This window comes from Bubalus kerabau, chromosome 1 (assembly GCF_029407905.1).
Source record: "Bubalus kerabau isolate K-KA32 ecotype Philippines breed swamp buffalo chromosome 1, PCC_UOA_SB_1v2, whole genome shotgun sequence".
NCBI classification, from domain to species: Eukaryota; Metazoa; Chordata; class Mammalia; order Artiodactyla; family Bovidae; genus Bubalus; species Bubalus kerabau.
Genome location: NC_073624.1, coordinates 39,636,666 through 39,657,487, shown reverse-complemented (window position 1 = coordinate 39,657,487; position 20,822 = coordinate 39,636,666). Strand labels below are relative to the sequence as shown.

The 20,822-nt window shown below is 40.0% G+C and overlaps 2 protein-coding genes across 12 annotated transcripts in view; one reads left to right on the top strand and one right to left on the bottom strand.

Moving 5' to 3' along the window:
- The window catches only part of PPFIBP1 (PPFIA binding protein 1), a 205,769-nt gene that overhangs the window by 122,549 nt on the left and 62,398 nt on the right, over nt 1-20,822 (bottom strand). For all 11 annotated transcript variants that reach the window (XM_055572634.1, XM_055572615.1, XM_055572620.1 and 8 more), the window contains one exon: nt 8,039-8,136. The gene's annotated coding sequence lies outside the window, so the exon portion shown is untranslated. The remainder of the gene's footprint in view (nt 1-8,038; nt 8,137-20,822) is intronic.
- LOC129641830 (GTP-binding nuclear protein Ran-like) lies at nt 1,154-10,174 on the top strand. The gene is made up of 2 exons (XM_055566446.1): nt 1,154-1,196; nt 9,202-10,174. The coding sequence occupies exons 1-2, from the start codon at nt 1,154-1,156 to the stop codon at nt 9,837-9,839; spliced, it is 681 nt and encodes a 226-aa protein (XP_055422421.1). The 3' UTR covers nt 9,840-10,174.

The following is a 20,822-nucleotide window of genomic DNA, read 5'->3' as shown; positions in this document are numbered from 1 at the left end:
AAACCTCCAGTTATACAACAAGTCATGGGGATGTGACACACAGCATAAGGAATTATGGTCAACGGTGTTCTAAGAACCTTGGGGACAGATGGTTCCCAGACTCATCATGGTGAGCATTTCACTGTTGCTGCTGTTGTTCATCTGCTCAGTTGTGTCTGATTCTTTGCAACCCCAAGGACTGCAGCACACCAGGCTTCCCCATCCTTCACTATCTCCCAGAGTTTGCCCAAGTTCATGTCCATTGATCATTTCACAATGTATGCACATGTCAAACCATCTTGTAAGTATATCCAAAACTAACATATTGTATGTCAACTGTATCAATTTTTTTAAAAGAAATGACAAAAAAGAAAAAAGAAACCACCTTATGGGTATTGTAACACTTCAGTAGAATTGGTTGGTTTTTTATGTGCCTGAAGAGTCACTCAGACACAGTCTCTTAAAGAAGGTCGAAGTAAATGGTTACTGGGGGCATTACCGTTTTCTCTTGGGAGATGTCTTATGCTTAAAGGCCTGATACTCCTTGAAGACCATTTATTTTCTGCTTTATACAATACTTGGGTTTTTTGAGAACCCCAATAATCTGAGTGAAAGCTCCCTGAAAGGAGTAGTCTGTGCCAGACCTCAGCTAAGATCAATTTAGACCCTGAAGAACCAAAAAGCCCACTTTTTTAGTCAAATAATCATTCTTTAATTTATAAAAATTTATAAACAGTAAGACTATTTAAGTCCCACCAAATTATGCAAAACTTTTGAGAATGCCCCAGAATCCCACATTTCCCTTGTAAAAGCTAATCTCAAAGCATGAAACAATTTCCCGACATGAGTATACTATACTAAGAGGCCAGACTCTCTGCTCCAGGGATTTCATGCCTTAGATCCAGAAGTATTAATGGAGAGTTCCATCCTGTCGTCTTGACTCTCTCCCAAGGTTGAGATAGTGTTTATCTGTTAAACAAAACAGTCATCCAAACAGATCTCTTGAAATGCTTCCAGGCAAGATGAGAGGCCAAGGCAAGGAAGAGGAACAGCTAATCAGAAACCAAGGGCAAGAAAAGCTGGGCCCAAAATAAATATAGTACAAAATGCCCAGAATAGCCCAGAAAGACAGCTGATGACCTTTTCTTTTAAAATCTCTTAATCTCAGTATCAAATGGCACAAGTACCCAAAGCCAAGCATAATTACTACTACAAAGGTAAGAGAATAAAATAAAGATGAACAAACAAACAAGAAAAGATGACGGTACAACAACAACATGTATTCTGAAATACAAACTTAAAACACAGACAACAAACACAATTATTGTACTGAACACAGGAGTCAGTTCTCAGCAAGGCATTACACCTCAGTTCAAGGTAATGGCCACAGGAAGCTGTCAGGGCTATTTCAAACTCTGAATGCAATGTAATATTTAAAAGGAGATAGAACACTTTCTTTTTGCCTGAAGACTAAATGAATCCTGCTACAGTGGCTGTGAACTGCCACACCCCTAATTTAAGTCGCCTCTTGGTTGGGGCATCTCTGGGAGAGGCCAGCATTACAGTGTGTAAGGAACACTGAACACATCCTGAGGACCCAACTTCAGTTCTGTGATTCTGATGCACAAAGTCCTGTGTTTGTTGTTGTTCAGTCCCTAAGTCATACCTGACTCTTTGCAAGCCCAGGGACTGCAGCATGCCAGGCTTCCCAGTCCTTCACTATCTCCTGGAGCTTGCTCAAACTCATCCATTGAGTCAGTGATGCTGTCCAAGCACCTCATTCTCTGCCGCACTCTTCTCCTTTTCCTTCAGTCTTTCCCAGAATCAGGGTCTTTTCCAATGAGTCGGCTCATCACATCAGGTAGCCAAAGTATTGGAGCTTTAACTTCAGCACAAAGCCCTGAGCTACTACTAAGTAATGGATTTAAGAATGACTGAAAATACTTACCTCACTTCTTCACTCTCAAAGCTATGGAGATCCTAGCTAACTGAAATTCTGGTGCCAGAATCCAGGTTTCTCCAAAACATCACAATTTTATTTATTTTTATTTTGTATTGGGGTATAGCCCACTAGCAATGTTGTGGTAGTTTCAGGTGAACAGCAAAGGGACTCAGCCAATACATAAACTTGTATCTATTTCCCCCAAATTCCACTTCCATCCAGACTGCCACATAAAATTGAGCAGAGTTCCATGGTCCTTGTTGGTTATCCATTTTAAATATATCAGTGAAAATATCATGATTTTAAACCATAGATCCACTAAAATAGGAGTCAGAACTCCCACCAACCTACTTCCTCCTTAAAACACTGATGAAAATACATACCTGAGTGCCATCACAGATGCTAGGGCCTCCTCGTTAACTATGGATATGCATGGCGACTTAAGAGAAACCACCTTGCAGTTACAGAGCCTGTGCATGCACAAGCCTGCACACACACGCCCCCTACATATTGGTTATTTAAATATGTAAACATTTCCTTCTCTCTGTCAACAGTTACCCTCTTGCATATCTGGATTAAGGAGAGAAAAAGTCAAAGGCACTGACCACCAGTTTCCCAAGAGGTGAGGGGAAAAGGAACAACCAAGAATAAATAGATGACTATGACTTCAGCCAGTTGAGACAAGAACTTCAAGCAGCCCTTGAACTCCATCTACTCACGCTCACACTCAGGGATGCTTAAGGGATTCTAACAGCCCAGCTAAATTTCCATTTGATTGCAAAGGTGATCTTAGATACTTCATGAGACAGGAAGAGATTACTAGAGGGAAGAAAAATGGAAAGGAAAAGCTTCCGTAAATTTAATGAATAAATTTATTTATGTATTATCTCAGGGTATGATGAATCAAAGAAGCGCAAGACAAAACCACATATGTGACACATGACTCCAAACAAGATAGCCATCTCCAAGTAGTATTTTCAGAATGTTTAGTACAAGTTGTCTAGAATAAGGACTATTTGGTCCAAAATACGTAGTCAGGAGTTAAAAAACTTCAAATCCCACATAATAATTAAAGTGATAGGGACCTTCCCTGGTGGTCCAGAGGTTAAGAGTTCACTTGCCAAAGCAGGGAACACAGATTTGATCCCTGGTCCAGGAGGATTCGACATGCCTTGGGGCAGCTAAGCCCATGTACCACAACTCCTGAAGCCTGCACGCCTCGAGTCTGTGTTCCACAAGATAAGCCACTACAATGAGAAGCCTGTGCACCGCAGTGTAGAGTAGCCCCCACTTGCCACAAGCCACAAAGACCCAGCACAGGCAAAAGAAAAATAAATAGATAATATGAAAGAGACTGGAAGAAGGGTACAGACAGAGAGCACAAAAGGGGAAGTTCTCTGGGAAAGAACACTGTCTCAGTGGCTACAAATCGCCTCTTCAAAACCACTGCACGAGCAGGTAGAATGATCCCATGGGAAGCCTGAGGAATGACCTGCACATTCCCACAGCCTTCCTCCGCTTGATAAAGAGACTTTGATGAGCCCCCACCTCATTCCTGTACTTGGTCCATTCAGCCTCAAGGCTAGTATAACCAGAGAGCTTTCACCACCATCACCCATGATTACATCAGAGAGACCAGGGTGTTGCCTGCACACTAGGCAAATTCTGTTTGCCAGTTGCCAGAATAACTAAATGGGTCAAAGCACAAATATTCCAAAGTTCTCAGTTTACTTTAAATATTTCCTATATGCCCTCCTGCATCAGCTATTAGCATATGCCTGGGTACGGATGTGAGAGTTGGACCATAAAGACGGTTGAGTTCCCTAAAATTGATGCTTTCAAATTGTGGTGCTGGAGAACTCTTGAGAGTCGCTTGGGCTACAAGGAGATCAAACCAGTTAATCCTATAGGAAATCAACCCTGAATATTCACTGGAAGGACAGATGCTGAAGCTGAAGCTCCAATACTTGGCCACCTGATGCAAAGAGCTGACTCATTGGAAAAGACCCTGATGCTGGCAAGACTGAAGGCAGGAAGAGAAGGTGGTGACAGAGGATGAGATGGTTGGATGGCATCACCAACTCAATGGATATGAGTTTGAGTAAACACCAGGAGATAGTGAAGGATAGGGAAGCCTCACATGCTGCAGTCCCTGGGGTCACAGAGAGTCAGACACGACTTAGGGACTGAACAACAAGAACCCCGGGGTATAAGAACATAGAGCTCAAAACCTAAAAGCAGTTATTTTGAGTATTACTTAAAAGTAATAGTGGTATCACTATTTAGGATTATTAATTCAACTGAATCCAGTATTTCATTTTCAAATATCATTTTTACCATATAATTTCTTCAACATGTGGAACAACAAAACAAACTCAAATTAGTGACACACCCAACTGTGGGAATGTAATGTGAGAACTGAGAATTTACATATGTACATGAGATAAAGCCAACGCAGTTTCCATAATCCAGTTATGCCATATACAATGCCTTGAATATTTATTTATGTTGTTTAACATAAACATCCTTTAATGAATAAAGCAAGTGTATGAAAGCTGCTTAAAGTAAATGCCAGTGTGAAAGTAGATTTATATATAAAAACTTACTATCGTTAAGTGCTGAAATCTGCTGTCATAAGACCTTCTGACTTGGGGAAACCCATGAAAGAATACAGCTTTTAGAAAAATAAAACTACACCCCAAACTAGACACTATTAAATTTAGAGATTCACAGAATCTTCCTTTGCCTCAAAGTCTAACTTTCTAATTTTACAGATGAGAAAACTGAGACTCAGGATTAATGCTATACCTTAAGTCCCACAGATCATTTGCAGAGAAGTCAGAACTCGAATTTCAGAGTCTTGGGTCAAATGTTGTCTTAGACTCAACTCACTCTAAAAGTTTCCTTCGTAGAACAAATATTCATTTGAGAGATCATAATCTCACCAAGGGCAAAATTAATCTACAACAGACGCCCCAAAAGTTAGTCCAGAATTTACCAACAGGTGGAAAGATGTCACTAGCCACAGTCAGTTGGAATGGACACCCTATACCAGCTGCGGTCTGTAGTGAATCACCCACAGAGCCTCTCGCTAAAGCTCCCTGTTACATACACACACTTATTTGCAAAATGCCTAATATGAGTTGAGAGTGAAATAAATAAAATCATGATTTTCCTTTATGCAAAATGACCCAGCTCTCTTGTGACTCTTAGCTCGTCTGGGCCCTTCTTGAAACAACCAAGTAAAGCAGTTGCAACAACCAGAAGTGTCTTTACTGACTCACGCTGGGGAGGGACCTGCCAAGGACACACAGGCAAATGTTTCCCTTCAGCTTTCCTCTGAGTTTCAGTTTAAGGCGAGGCAAGTCGGAAAATACATTTGTTAGTGTTCTCCACACTTTAAAATATGTTAATCTCATACTTTAAAAAAATAATCTGAAAACTTCTACCAAGTATCCGATGCAAACACATAATATCAGTCACAGTAAAAATCAGAAAAATAGTAAGAATAATGGCTATCACTTTTGGTGCCAGTGCAATGCACCCAGCACACTCCTGGCGCTATGGAAGTACCCTGTCATCACAGGAAGTCTACAAGGTAGGTGTGTCAATATCCCCATTTTACAGATCGGGAAGCTGGTGGCAAAGATTCCAGGGAAAGAAAGTGAAGCTGTGATCTGACACAGAACAGTCTCCTGGCAAAGCCCACATACTCACATCCTGTATTTACTTGAAATACACATTTGTTCTTAGTTTGGTAATTTCGTTAAGTTCATTCTTGACTCATACTTTAGGGACTGGTTTTTCAAAGTTTCCTTAAAATAGGAGTTAGACTTAACAAGGGCTTCCCTGGTGGCTCAGATAGTAAAGAATCTGCCTGCAATGCAGGAGACTCAGGTTCAATCCCTGGGTCAGGAAGATTCCCTGGAGAAAGGGGTGGCTACTCACTTCAGTATTCTTGCCTGGAGAATCCTATGAACAGAGGAGCCTGGTGGACTACAGTCCATGGGGTTGCAAAGAGTCGGACACAACTGAGAGACCAACAGTTTCATCAGACTTAATAAATTTGTCTAAAAATGCTTTGAGAGCTCCCGCCTGCCTGCTGAAATCAATTTTTATTTCTCTGTTCACTTCCTAGACTCTTCAGGTCTTATAAGCTGGTTCTTCCCCTGGGTTATCACTTTTCCAGATTCTTGATCTGGCGGGTGACATATCCTAACCATTTCTAGGGTAGCCCATACACATTTGTCTTCTGGATCTGACTTCTCTCTTCTATTGCCCCTTCCTGAAACGAATCAAAGCCCTCCTCTGCCAGGAGAGCAAACCTTACCACATCACACGCTTATCATACAGGGCTTCTGCCCAGCCACATCAAGAGGATTTCACATTCCTGACCAGCAACATTCAGAACATCATGCTGAAGCAGACACATCACCTGCCTTCCTAAAATCCACTTGTCTGCTTTCAAAGACACTTACCTCAACATCACTCCACAGGGCTGCTGAATTCAAATTACTTGAACTTAGTCCCTGACCAAAATAAAATCATCACCAAAAGATGTGCACAAAAACATTCCCTGGAGCACTATTTGTAATACATCCAAACTGGAAACTACCAAAATGGCCAGCAACTATAAAATACATGTACAACTGAATAGCATGATAGTTAAGGAGAATGAAATAAATTAACTATATACAATATCCTACAGGAATTTCACAAACATAATAAGCAAAATAAGCCAGACACAAAAGAATATAAACTATATGATTCCATCTATATAAATGATAAAAATAGGCAAAATTGTATCAATGGCATTAGAAATCAGGAAATTGGTTACTCATGGGAGCATTAGGGGAGGAGAGTTGGAGGGGCTGGCAATTTTCTGTTTTCTGGCACTGGTTACACACGTGTGTGCACTTTGTAACAATCATTCCATCAAGCCATCCACTTACAATCTGTGTACTTTGTTCTGTGTATAAGATACTTCAATAAAAAGCCTACTGAAAGAGCCCCTGGAGAACATCTGGTCTGCTCTCCTTAACAGGCATAATAGTAACTGTTTCCTGTAGATGTTAAGTATCCCAGAGACACACAGAGATTCGTGGAAAGGTCAGTCTAGACATTAGATCTCTTAACTCCCCCTCCAGATACCAAAAGTACCTCTCAAACTTGGGAAGATGTTTCTCTAACTCCCTTTCCTGTTGTGACTACAGCCAAGGTTTAGAAGAATCAGGACCACATTCCTATTAAGAACACAACCCAGAAGGTTGTGGTCTGAACCTGGAACTCAACTCAACAACTGAGCCAGGATGAGGATTTCAACATTATTTAGAAAATGGCAAATGAGAAAAGTCAGACAGCATGGTGTTCACTCTAGGTTCCTCCCCTTCCTAGCTGTGTGATCGTCTGCAGCCTCTTTATCTCTCTCTGAACCTCAGTATACTCACCTGGATCACCATCACTAAAATATGGGCTCCTACTTTGCAAGGCTGCCGCAAGTGCAGCACAAGATGACGGTGTCAGAGCCGTGCCTGGCACATGACAAGCACTCAGAAAAAGCATTTGCTGAATGAATATTGATTGAATTCAATCAGTCGAGTGCTTGTCTTTTAATAGAAGTTCAATACATAGCTAAGTATCACTACTATTACAGAGCAAAAGAAACAAGGAGGAAAAGATAAATAAGCTTATATTGGAAACACCTCAGTTCTCTAAGTCTATGGAGTCATTAACAGGTTGACCAACAATTCTCACTGACTCACATGGTGCACTAAAAGAACCTGTAGGGTAAGGAGCAACAAAGGATTAGCGAAAAGGGTGCTGCTTTTTACATGCTACCAGGTCTATTTTCTCTCTTGATGCCAAAGAAAGATTTACTCACTGACTGTCACAACATGTCTAAGTTCTACAACCACCTATGTTAGTCATATTACTTTTAGAATTTAAAAAATTTTAAGGAGAAGAATGGGTCATAAATTATCATAGACTTTATGAGCAGACTGTGCAGACAAGCAGCTTTACTACTGGGGAAAAAATTTACACACTGAGTGTATAGAAAGGTAATTGCAGGCTATGAAGATACACAAATGAACAATAGTGAGGAGAGAGTTCACTTACATTTTAAAAAACAAGTTTAACAGTGAGTTTTTTTTTCTTCAGCTCTTCAAATCTTCCATGTACTTGTTAGCAGTCTGATCCATGAAGTTCTTTTTATACTGAAAAGAAACAAATACAAAGGAGATAAATTAAAACCAACTTCAAACTATGACACACCATAAAAAAGACCCTATAGATGGTGAATTATTATATAAGCAAAGAACATCAAACTAGATAACATGTGTGCAATTAAAAAAAAACAATAAAATGTGGGACTTCCCTGGTGGTCCAGTGGCTAAGACTCTGTGTTCCCAATGCAGGGGATCTGGGTTTGATCCCTGATCAGAGAACTAGATTCCACACGCAGCAAACAAGAGTTCTCATGCTGCAACTGAAGATCCTGCATGCCACTATGGAGATCAAAGAATCCGTGTGCTACAACTAAGACCCAGTGCAGTCAAATCGATACATTTTTAATTAAATAAAAATTAAAAATGAATAAAAACAATAAAATGTGTTAAGGACCAACAGATTTAATGAATTTCCTTCCACCTATCCTTCCACTGTTCCTTCCTCTCCCTTCCTGTTCTTCTTTCCCCCCTTCCAGCATTCATTCTTCCTTACTTCCTCAGTTACTGGCCACAACTTCATATATTCCTTGAAACCTGAATTTCAGCAGAAAACAACCATCATTAATTTTTTTATCACAAAGTACCTGGAATAGGGTAGGTGCTTTATGTTTCCAGAGTAAATGAATTAATCATAGTTCACCAATGCTTAGTTGCTAAGGTTTAAAAAAAGGAAGAAACTTATTATTTTCTTATCCAACAAGAATAATACATAAACAGTATGTAGAAACATATACACTGTTTTTTAGACTTGTGATTCTAATTCCCATAATTCTTTTAAATAGCATATACTTAGAAAAAAATTCCCAGTACTATATACTTGGGCATGAATACCCTCACCATTTCTGTAGTATCATATATTCTGTTCGTGAAGGAATACTGACGAATAGTAAATGTCCCAATATCTCATAACTACTTCCATCCAAATGAGAAAGTTGAGCGTCTCCATGTCAAATGCTAGAGGCGTGATCTCACATGTGCTTTTCAAATGTACATATGGCTCAGTCAGACGGGCGCGGAGATGCTTCTGGAAGTAACATCGCGATGGCTGGCAAGGAGAACCCCAAGTTCAGTTCAAACTTGTTTTGGCTGGTGATGGTGGTACTGGAAAAACGACATTCGTGAAGCGTCATCTGACTGGTGAATTTGAGAAGAAGTATGTAGCTACCTTGGGTGTTGAGGTCCATCCTCTTGTGTTCCATACCAACAGAGGATCGATTAAGTTCAATGTATGGGATACAGCTGGTCAGGAGAAATTTGGTGGACTGAGAGATGGCTATTATATACAAGCTCAGCGTGCCATTATAATGTTTGACGTAACATCAAGAGTTACTTACAAGAATGTGCCTAACTGGCACAGAGATCTGGTACGAGTGTGTGAGAACATCCCAATTGTGTTGTGTGGCAACAAAGTGGATATTAAGGACAGAAAGGTTAAGGCAAAGTCAATTGTCTTCCACCGAAAGAAGAAACTTCAGTACTATGACATTTCTGCCAAAAGTAACTACAACTTTGAAAAGCCCTTCCTCTGGCTTGCTAGAAAACTGACTGGAGACCCTAACTTGGAGTTTGTCGCCATGCCTGCTCTGGCCCCACCAGAGGCGGTCATGGACCCAGCCTTGGCAGCACAGTATGAGCACGACTTAGAGGTTGCTCAGACAACTGCTCTCCCGGATGAAGATGATGACCTGTGAGAAAGTGAAGCTGGGGCCCAGCGTCGGAAGTCGAGTTTTATAGGCAACTGTCCTGTGATGTCAGTGGTGCGGCATGTTTGCCACTTTATTATATAGCTAAGCAGAACATGTGCTTAATCTTTGGATGCTGAAGGAGATGGATGGGCTTTGGAGTGAATGTGGCAGTTTAAAAAAAAACCCTTCATTTTTTGGACCTGCATATTTAGGTGTTTTGGAACACAGTTGTTTCCTCCTTGAGTTTCAAATATAAGACTGCTATAGTCACATGACAATATTGAGAGGTGGAATCTTGTTTGTTACTGTCATTCCCATTCCTTTACGTTTAGAATCAGAATAAAGTTGTATTTCAAATATCTAAGCAAGTGAACTCAGCCCTTGTTTAAATGAGCATTTAAAACTGCTAACAGGGAAAGTTGCACCATGTTACTATTTGAATTGCCTTTGCTATTACCACTTAACTTGAAGTCAGTTAGGTTAAAAGCTTCTAATTTTCTGTATACTTGAATCATTTCACACAAACGTAATGAGAAGTCAACAGTATTGTATTTGATAAGAGGTGTAAATACTATCAATAGTTAGGCTAAAATAACATCTACCCCACCTGCCTTTGGGCTTAGGTAGTGTCACCTAGAGATGAGATTTATGTGACCTGTGAAAGGTGGTACCTGTTTCAGATGTTTCAAACAGATACCTTAATTATATTTGCATTTTATGGCAGAAGTAACCATTGTCTAATGTAGAGCTTGTCAAAGTCCAATGAAATCATACAAACGGTTGCAGGAACTTGAGGGACATCTCATCTGTTAAATATGAATATAATTGTGCATTTACTTTTTTGTTTTTTGATGTTACATGTTTAATGTAAAGTTGGCATTCTAGGAAGATGTTCCATGTTTACCTGCTGTTAAGTACTCCCAAGCTTTAAAGGTTATCAAAGATTAAGGATTTCAATGGATATATCACAGCTTTGATGATTTTTCTCTCCCCAAAGAATTTTTCTGGGTGGTGCAAGAACACCTCAGGATGCTGCAGCATAAAAGTAGGTCTTAGGTAAGCCTCTCAGTGATGTGAACAGACTGCCAAACTTTCAGTAGATTAACCACTTAACGTTGTATGGTTTCCACATGTAAACATGAATTGGGTCTGTCTTGCCTGAGTTTGATCTCACTGACACCATACTGTAGCAATCAGAAATCAAGACGAGCTATTTTCCTCTTGTAAATACTACTGTACTATAGGTCAGTTTACCAAAGTTCTTCAGATGTCCAATTATCCTTAAATGATTACTTTCCTACCTAAAAATAGGGAAGGATCCCTTTTAAGTATATGGAAAAATGGACTATAAAGGGTAAAATTGGGTACATTTTAATTTGTTAAAGTATTGAATAAATATTAATAGATTCACTTACAGATTTGAATTGATGTATACGCTATGCTATATTCAGTTCAGAACCAGACTTCAACAGATAATGAAGTTTCCCATGATCAGATGAAATCTTTCATTGAGATACATGAGGGATATGTATTTGTAACCTTATGTAGAATGCCAGTATGACTAATACTCTGAAGCCTAAATGTAACAGTAAAATTTTGGGAGCTACTTGGAGGTAGGAGAGAATTTGAGTCATTCTTGGAAGAAAATTACAAAATATATTGCTGATACTTTGCCTGGAAAAAAAAAATGTACATATGATCAGGACAAGTTCTAGACAAAATTACGAAGTAGGAGTTTAGCTGTGTCCTTTGCTCTGTCCTTTTGAAGAGCCAGTGACCTCACATACTTAATTAAACACAGAAGCAATAGGATCAGCTCAAAGATTCCAACAACTTAATGGATATGGATCTTGAGAACATTTTCATTAAACAAACAAAGAGCTTCAGAAGAGGCAGGTGCTTCACACTGAAATAAAATGCAATGGAATTTAGGCATGAATGGTGGACAGAGGCTGTCTTGAAGGAATTTCTCAGCTTAGGTCAGCTTCTGTCCATTCAACCTCCCCAAAAGCTGACTTCATATATGACCCACACATACACACCAATCCAGGTAAATTTTAAGGAATTAATGATGCATACATAAGCAAACCTGATTTTAAGACAACTGTGTGCTCCAAAAGTAAACAGGAATCTTCATCAGCAGTTTTTAAAGTGAGTGTCTGGGAACCCTACCCAATAGGTGTTTCTAAGAACAGAGGCAGAGATGAATAGATGTGTGGTAGCAGGCAGAGTAATTGCACTTTTAACTGTTTTATACTTTGATCCAAGATTTAAGTTGGAGAATTGGTTCCTTAAGCTGCTTACAGAAGGGTTCAAACTAAACAGGGATTGCATTAAAAGCTAGGGCAGAAATCCCAATGAGCTCATAACACTGCTGGTCTAGAAGCATAATCACACCAAATCCCAACCACCATCTCTAACAGAGCCCCTTATGGGAAAATGTGGGTTCCAGCCTGGGTCCCAGAGCACAGGTCAGCCTGTGTCTGAGCCGACCGGAGCCAGGCCTGCCCTTCCTTCCCACCCGGTGCCCTGAACAAAGAGCAGAATGAGGGCCCCCTCCACTACTATGAGGACTGATTCACAGTGAGGGAACGAAGCTAGGCTGGGGAGGACTCGTGGATATTGCAGAGGTGGGGAGACCGGCGGTGGGGGGGTGGTCCTTGTTAGAAATTACGTGTACAAGGTCTAGATGCTTTCCATGTCGGGACTACCTGAACAGGAATAAAGGAGAAAAAGTAGTGAAACAATTTAAGGAGAAGAAGACATAGCTATGTTCTATAAGACTCACCTTAAAGTCACATGTAAAATTAGAAAACTATTTTTTACAAGAGTATTATATAAGAAAGTGCTGCCTGAACCTGCTCCAGAGGAATTCATGTTAACTATTAATAAGAAGCACTGGGAACATTCAAGCCTGCCCTCAGCACAGAACTCTGATTATCGGCCCAACCAGGACTGAATACATAATAACATTTATAAACATGAACTATGAGATTTTTTGAGTTTCCATCATGAGCCTTGTTTAAGTAAGTCAAAGGTACCCTTTGTGATGCAGTTTTGATCAAATTCAAGAGACTTTAGTCATTTCCTCAGAAACAGACATAACTATAAATACAAACTAACCAACACAGTCAGCCGCTCACAAAGAGGCTGACTGACAAGTTTAATTTAAAAACAAGAACACATTATTAAACTGAAAAGTTAAGCCATCAAAAAATCGAAACCCATGCAAACTACATTCCTAGCAGAAAAACCCTTAGTGTAATGACAAGGATAATTACAAACAACTTTTTATATGACTCACAAACCTTTCCTTTTCAGAGATTACAAAAAAAAAAGCAAAACCCAGTATACTTGCATCCATTTAATAACACGAACCCTTAACATCTGCCCAAATCTCAGATTTCAAATACCAAGAAAATTCTCCACACCACTAAATAAATGACTTCAGTATATCCCTTTGAGATGGAAAACACATTTATCACTACTGCTTATCTTCTAGACCCCTTTGATGTTGTAAAGCATGACCATCATAACGGAAAGTAACACGTCAGACTAATAATTGTTAGGAAGGGAAGTGAAAGTGTGAAAAGTCACTCAGTCGTGTCCAACTCTTTGCGACCCCACGGACTGTATGGTCCATGGAATTCTCCAGGAGTTAGGAAGGAAAGTTACTGCTTATTACAATAATGCCATATTTCATACTTTAAATGGAATTTGAAGCTCTATTCATGTTAGACAAGCATCTAAAGCAGGAGTCTGTATGCAGGGCAATGTGGTCTGCCACCTGTTTTTATAAAATTTTATTGGAACACAGTCAAGCCCATTAATTTACATATTGTCTATGGCTGCTTTTGCAGAACACAATGACAGTGTTGAGAAGATGCAACAGAGACAGAAGGTCTACAGAGTATAAAACATTTGCTATCTGATCTGGCCCTTTGAAGAAAAGTTTCCAGACCTTTGGTCTAGGAAACAGCTATTTCTGTGGACTAAATCCTGAAATGAGAAACACTAATCCTAGAGTGGGGCTTCCCAGCTGGTTCAGATAGTAAAGAGTCTGCCTGCAATGTAGGAAACTGGGGTTCAATCACTGGGTCAAACATATTACAGAGGATCAGCTCTATCAGTTCAATCACTGGGTCAAACTCCATCACAGAGGAGCCTGGCAGGCTACAGCCCATGGGGTTGCAAAGAGTTGGACACAACTGAGTGACTAAACAACAACAATCTAGTGTAGTAATCTTATTGGGTAACTACCTGAGTCACTTCACCTTTAGCTGCTTTCCCTCATTTACAACACAATAAGAAGTCATATGTACTGATAACTTGTGTACCAGATACTATTCTAACAATTTTACTTTTAGTAAATGAACAATAAATTCATTCATTTAATTCTGGGAAAGCCAGAAGTAAATTATTATCCCCATCAAACAGATGAGGAAACTGAGGGAGAGGGGTTAAATAACTTACAAAAGATCACATTGTGGTTAAGTGGAGAAACTGGGATCACAACTCAGGCAACATGGGTCCTGAGCTGGTATAATTAATCTCTGTGCTCTACTGATAATAATTTAATTTCATCAAAGTCACAGATAATAAAAGGAAATCTCAAATTGTTTGTTAGTTAGAAATATTAGGCGAGTACAATGAAGTATACCCCGTATGGTTTAGGATAAGATACCTAAAACAACAATATAAATGCACAGCCATAGACACTTAAAGACCTTTCTGATTTGCTAACCTTGGCATATTGGGAATACAAAAGTTGCAATACTCTTTATTTTATACCATGAGTAATGAAGGTATCAAATGAACTGACCAACGTCTTATCTTTCCCCTGGTAAACAAGGCCTCTCCAGGTAGTTCAGGCCCTTTAGAAAGCCTTCAGGATAGACTTATCAGGGGGATCCTAGGGCTTCCCTGGTGGCTCAAATGGTAAAGAATCTGCCTGCCAATGCAGGAGGCCAGGTTTGAACCCCTGGGTCCGGAAGATGCCCTGGCAAAGGAAATGGCAACCCACTCCAGTATTCTTGCCTGGAAAATTCCAAGGACAGAGGATCCTGGTGGGTTACAGTCCACGGGGTTGCAGAGAGTTGACAGGACTAAGCGACTAACACTTTCACTTTCAGAGGGGATCCTCAATCTTCCAAATTTGTTCCCATCCCATCTTATCCTCCACCTCTTTTCCATTTGGGAAAAGGCTGAGGGAGCATTAGCAGGAACTTTGGTATGACTACTTTTCACACTGGCAGCAAGACAGCGCTATCCAGATATCCACCATCACATGACTCAGGAAGATGTTCTCTTCATGAGTTACCTACCACTTTTGGAAAATCTCCAGGAAATCTAGGGGAAATGTGTCACCTAAAATGTGACCCAGTGCTCTTTTGTACTGAATGATAGGTTGACATGATCCAAATAAAATAAGGGGAAAATATACTACTAAATCACTCATCATCAATTTCACACTTAGAGATGGTCTTAGTCATCTTCTTAAGCTAGTTTTTGATTGGTTCCCACATCTGCAGAGTAAAGTCCAAATCTTCATTTTATCCCTTACTTACTTTTCCAATCTCACTCTGTTTTTGGTCTTTTGTGTAACCTGGATGGTCTTTTCTTTCTCTTTCATGTCAACTCCTGCTTCATCCTACCTACTCCTGCTTCTGAGGCAATACTCACTTCATACTACCTTTTTTTCTCTTCTACTGCCAATTCTCACATCCAGGGTACAGGCCAAATCTCTGTACTAAATATTATGGGATATAATTTGTATTTCCCATGAAGGTTGGATCTTCACAATCCAGGAGGGGAAACAAGTACATAAAAGACTAAACTAAAGCTGTATATTAAAGGTTCAAAGTGGTACAGGACCCAGATAAGGCGATCTAAGAACACTTTAGGGAGAGGCCATCACTGTGTGGACCTTGAAGGAAGCGCTGCTGTTTGGTCGCTCAGTTGTGTCCAACTCTACAACCTCACGGACTGCAGCATGTCAGTTTTCTCTGTCCTTCAGTATCTCCTGGAGTTTGCTCAAACTCACGTCCATTGGGTTGATGATTCCATCCAACCATCTTCATCCTCTGTCTCCCCCTTCTCTTGCCTTCAATCTTTCCCAGCATCAGGGTCTTTTCCTGATATAGGAAAAGTAGGCTCTTTCCATCAGTGGCCTAAGTATCACAGCTTCAGCTTCAGTCCTTCATCATAGACTGGTTAAGTATATAAAGCTGTAGGAGTCACCATATAGGATAAATGTTGATAGTGTGAAAGTGCTGCACTCAATATGCCAGCAAATTCGGAAAACTCAGCAGTGGCCACAGGACTGGAAAACCTGAGTTTTCATTCCAATCCCAAAGAAAGGCAATGCCAAAGAATGCTCAAACTACCACACAACTGCACTCATCTCACATGCTAGTAAAGTAATGCTCAAAATTCTCCAAGCCAGGCTTCAGCAATACGTGAACCATGAACTTCCAGATGTTCAAGCTGGTTTTAGAAAAGGCCGAGGAACCAGAGATCAAATTGCCAACATCCGCAGGATCATCAAAAAAGCAAGAGAGTGCCAGAAAAACATCTATTTCTGCTTTATTGACTATGCCAAAGCCTTTGACTGTGTGGATCACAATAAACTGTGGAAAATTCTGAAAGAAATGGGAATACCAGACCACCTGACCTGCCTCTTGAGAAACCTATATGCAGGTCAGGAAGCGACAGTTAGAACTGGACATGGAACAACAGACTGGCTCCAAATAGGAAAAGGAGTACATCAAGGCTGTATATTGTCACCCTGCTTATTTAAATTATATGCAGAGTACATCATGAGAAACGCTGGGCTGGCAGAAGCACAAGCTGGAATCAAGATTGCCGGGAGAAATATCAATCACCTCAGATATGCAGATGATACCACCCTTATGGCAGAAAGTGAAGAGGAACTAAAAAGCCTCTTGATGAAGGTGAAAGAGGAGAGTGAAAAAGTTGGCTTAAAGCTCAACGTTCAGAAAACTAAGATCATGGCATCTGGTACCATCACTTCATGGGAAATAGATGGGGAAACAGTGTAAATAGTGTCAGACTTTATTTTTTGGGGCTCCAAAATCACTGCAGATGGTGACTGCAGCCATGAAATTAAAAGATGCTTACTCCTTGGAAGGAAAGTTATGACCAACCTAGATAGCATATTGAAAAGCAGAGACATTACTTTGCCAACAAAGGTCCGTCTAGTCAAGGCTATGGTTTTTCCTGTGGTCATGTATGGATGTGAGAGTTGGACTGTGAAGAAAGCTGAGCGCTGAAGAATTGATGGTTTTGAACTGTGGTATTGGAGAAGACTCTTGAGAGTCCCTTGGACAGCAAGGAGATCCAACCAGTCCATTCTGAAGGAGATCAGCCCCGGGATTTCTTTGGAAGGACTGATGCTAAAGCTGAAACTCCAGTACTTTGGCCACCTCATGCGAAGAGTTGACTCATTGGAAAAGACTCTGATGCTGGTAGGGATTGGGGGCAGGAGGACAAGGGGACGACTGAGGATGAGATGGCTAGATGGCATCACCGACTCAATGGACGTGAGTTTGAGTGAACTCCGGGAGTTGGTGATGGACAGGGAGGCCTGGCGTGCTGCGATTCATGGGATGGCAAAGAGTCAGACACGACTGAGTGACTGAACTGAACTGAACTTACATCATAAGCTTTAAAGTCAGAGAGCCCTGGGTCTAAAATCCTGGCTCCCGTTGACCAGAAATAGGGTGTGTAGGGATTACAATCAAATAAATCAGGTGGATGCCTAACCATGCTCAAAATCATATTTGTACCCATTCCTCATGTCTTGTTCAAATAATAAAGGCTTTCATGTTATGCCCCCACGTCATCTTCCCATCTCTCACTACCAACAGCATTTCATGTTTCAACCCATGCATTCATTTGGGCATCTAATGATACATTGATTTCCACTGTTTAAATATCCCTGAAGTATGTTTTGCCTCCTCAGTAAGACTTTGTTGTCAAAGAATATACTCTTTCAAAGAGACTCTTGGCATTTTCAAATTTTAGGTGCAAGGTCCCTGATGAGTAAGGCTAGTTGAGCTGAGAAGCAAATATAAATTACAAGCTCAGGCTGTTTGGCTAGTTACATGGGGCCCAGCCAACCATAAACATCTGTATTCCAACATGGTTTTGTTTCCAGTCTATCCAGTAACTCAGATGAACAGACTGAAAACATTTCTTTGTGGGATGGTCAAAAAGCTCATGGCTTAGGGCTACTAGTAGAAGTAAAGATCAAGTGAAGCAGTACAACAAAGTGATGACTGTTGGCCAAAAAATAAACAGATATTAAAGAGTTGAAGAAATTATATGTTACAGTTGATTCACAAATCTGAAGTTGGACAAAAAGCTTCAAACTAATCTTTTCAGTGTTACAAAGATTAAGTGTACAATTTTTTGTGCCTTCTCACAGTACTAAGCATTATGCTGTAAATACCAGGTGAATGAATAATCTGATAATCTCTGATGTCCCAAAGTCCTCAATGAACTCACTTTCCATGCCAAAATCAAATTTAATACACTCAAATTTCCCTTGAGGCTCGAAAACTGTAGTTGAGACAACGTCTACTGACATGTTACAGCAAATAAGGGCCACGTTTTTAAATTAACATGTTGCTTCACAATCATATTTGCAGTGTTTAGTAATGGCTTGCTGTTTATCTCATTCTAAAGTTTTATGATAACTTTTCCAATATTGGCAAAATTTTTTTACTTCCCACAGAAAGATTCTAATTCAAAGATTCTAAGCAATTTTGGAATTCAAACATTGTTTTTCTTTGAACACTTTTACTGAACTGATTGAAGTGATGAAAGTCCACCATGAAGTTTTATACAAAAATAAATCTATGTACAATTGCATGTGTTATGAGGCAGAGGGTGGGGATGAGAGAATGAACACAGCTCAGCTTCCAAACACACCAATTTTCCTTTGTGACAAATATTTAAATTTCATTTTTTTAGTAACAAATATCATGGACCACAGTGAAAATCTTATATATTAAAATTCCATGTGAAAAACATTATGAACTATAATGTAAAATGTACCTAATATATTTAAACAGTGGGTTCCAATTCAATTGGGGGCAAAAATTTTAAAGTAGATGTTCTGATTATTCGCACAATTCTTTTATTTTTAAATTAATTTATTCTAATTGGAGGCTAATTATTGACAATATTGTGTTGCTCTTTGCCATATGTCAACATGAATCAGCCAAGGGTGTACATATGTCCCTCCATCCTGAACCCCCCTCCTACCTTCCTCCTCACCCCATTCCCCTGGGTTGTCCCAGAGCACCAGCTTTGAGCACCCTGCTTCATGCATCGAACTTGTACTGGTCATCTATTTTACATATGGTGATATACATGTTTCAATGCTATGCTCTCAAATCATCCCACCCTTGCCTTCTCCACATAGTCCAAAAGTCTGTGCTTTACATCTGTGTCTCTTTTTCTGTCTTGCATATAGGGTCATTGTTACCATCTTTCTAAATTCCATATATATGCGTTAATATACTGTATTGGCGTTTCTCTTTCTGACTTACTTCACTCTGTATAATAGGCTCCAGTTTCATCCACCTCATTAGAGCTGACTCAAATGCATTCTTTTTCAGTCATGTCTGACTCTTTGCGACCCGTAGACTGTAGCCCACCAAGCTCCTCCATCCATGGGATTCTACAGGCAAGAATACTGGAGTGGGTTGTCATTTCCTTCTTCAGGGGATCTTCTCAACCGAGGGATTGAACCCAGGTCTCCCACATTGCAGGCAGATGCTTTAACCTCTGATCCACCAGGGAAGCCCAGTATATGTACCACAATTTCCTTATCTATTCGTCTGCTGATGGACATCTAGGATGCTTCCATGTCCTAGGTAATGTAAACAGTGCTATAATGAACATTGGGGTACATGTGTCTCTTTCAATTCTGATTTCCTCGGTGTGTATGCCCAGCAGTGGGACTGCTGGATCATATGGCAGTTCTATTTCCAGTTTTTTTTTTTAAATCTCCTCACTGTTCTGTGGCTATGCTAGTTTGCATTCCCACCAACAGTATAAGAGGGTTCCCTTTGCTCTACACCCTTTCCAGCATTTATTGTTTGTAGACTTGTTGATGGCAGCCATTCTGACCGGTGTGAGATGGTACCTCGTGATTCTGACATGCATTTCTCTGATAATGAGTGATGTTGAGCATCTTTTCCTGTGTTTGTTAGCCATCTGATAGCTTCTTTGGAGAAACGTCTGTTTAGTTCTTTGGCCCACTTCTTGATTGGGCTGTTTATTTTTCTGGCATTGAACTACATGAGCTTCTTGTATATTTTAGAGATTAATTCTTTGTCAGTTGTTTCATTTGCTATTATTTTCTCCCATTCTGAAGGCTGTCTTTTCACCTTGCTTTTAGTTTGTTTCGTTGTATTTGCACACTTCTTGAGTGGTAGTCTGGTAGAAATCAGACTGCTGACTGTAGTCAGCCATGTCTTCAGAGGGAAAAGATTTTATAAATATTCTGAAATATGTTCTATCTTTTATAAAAATGTAGGAAAAACAACTATACTACCTCTACAAGGCTAGCCTCCATACCCAAGAAATCCTGTAGAATCAAGTCCTTCCACTTCTATCTTTATTTAATGTACTACTGCAAATATCACTCAAAAAATATAAAGTCAAACCACTTCGATCCCATCACATTCTGAAAGAATATTCTGAACTAGTGTTAAATGTGTATAGTGATTGTTTGAATAAAAACAATAAGCAGCTCAGTGGTATATAACACTTTATCACACCAGTAGAACTCTGTGAACCAACATACCACAGTGAGGTAATTATAGCTCTAAAAAGTGGGTTGGCCCATTATGAACTCTATCATTGCTGACCCAGCAGTAGGGGCTCTTCCCATTAAACTGCCCCACAAGGAATAGATGTGTTTGCTTTACCAGACTAGGACCATGATCTCTGCAT

What these genes read in the sequence shown, in the direction of transcription:
- LOC129641830 (XM_055566446.1), top strand. Translation starts at nt 1,154, where the DNA reads ATGGCACAAGTACCCAAAGCCAAGCATAATTACTACTACAAAG. An exon ending in GCATAATTACTACTACAAAG is followed by an intron (nt 1,197 to 9,201) that starts GTAAGAGAATAA and finishes ATGGCTGGCAAG; the next exon opens with GAGAACCCCAAGTTCAGTTC.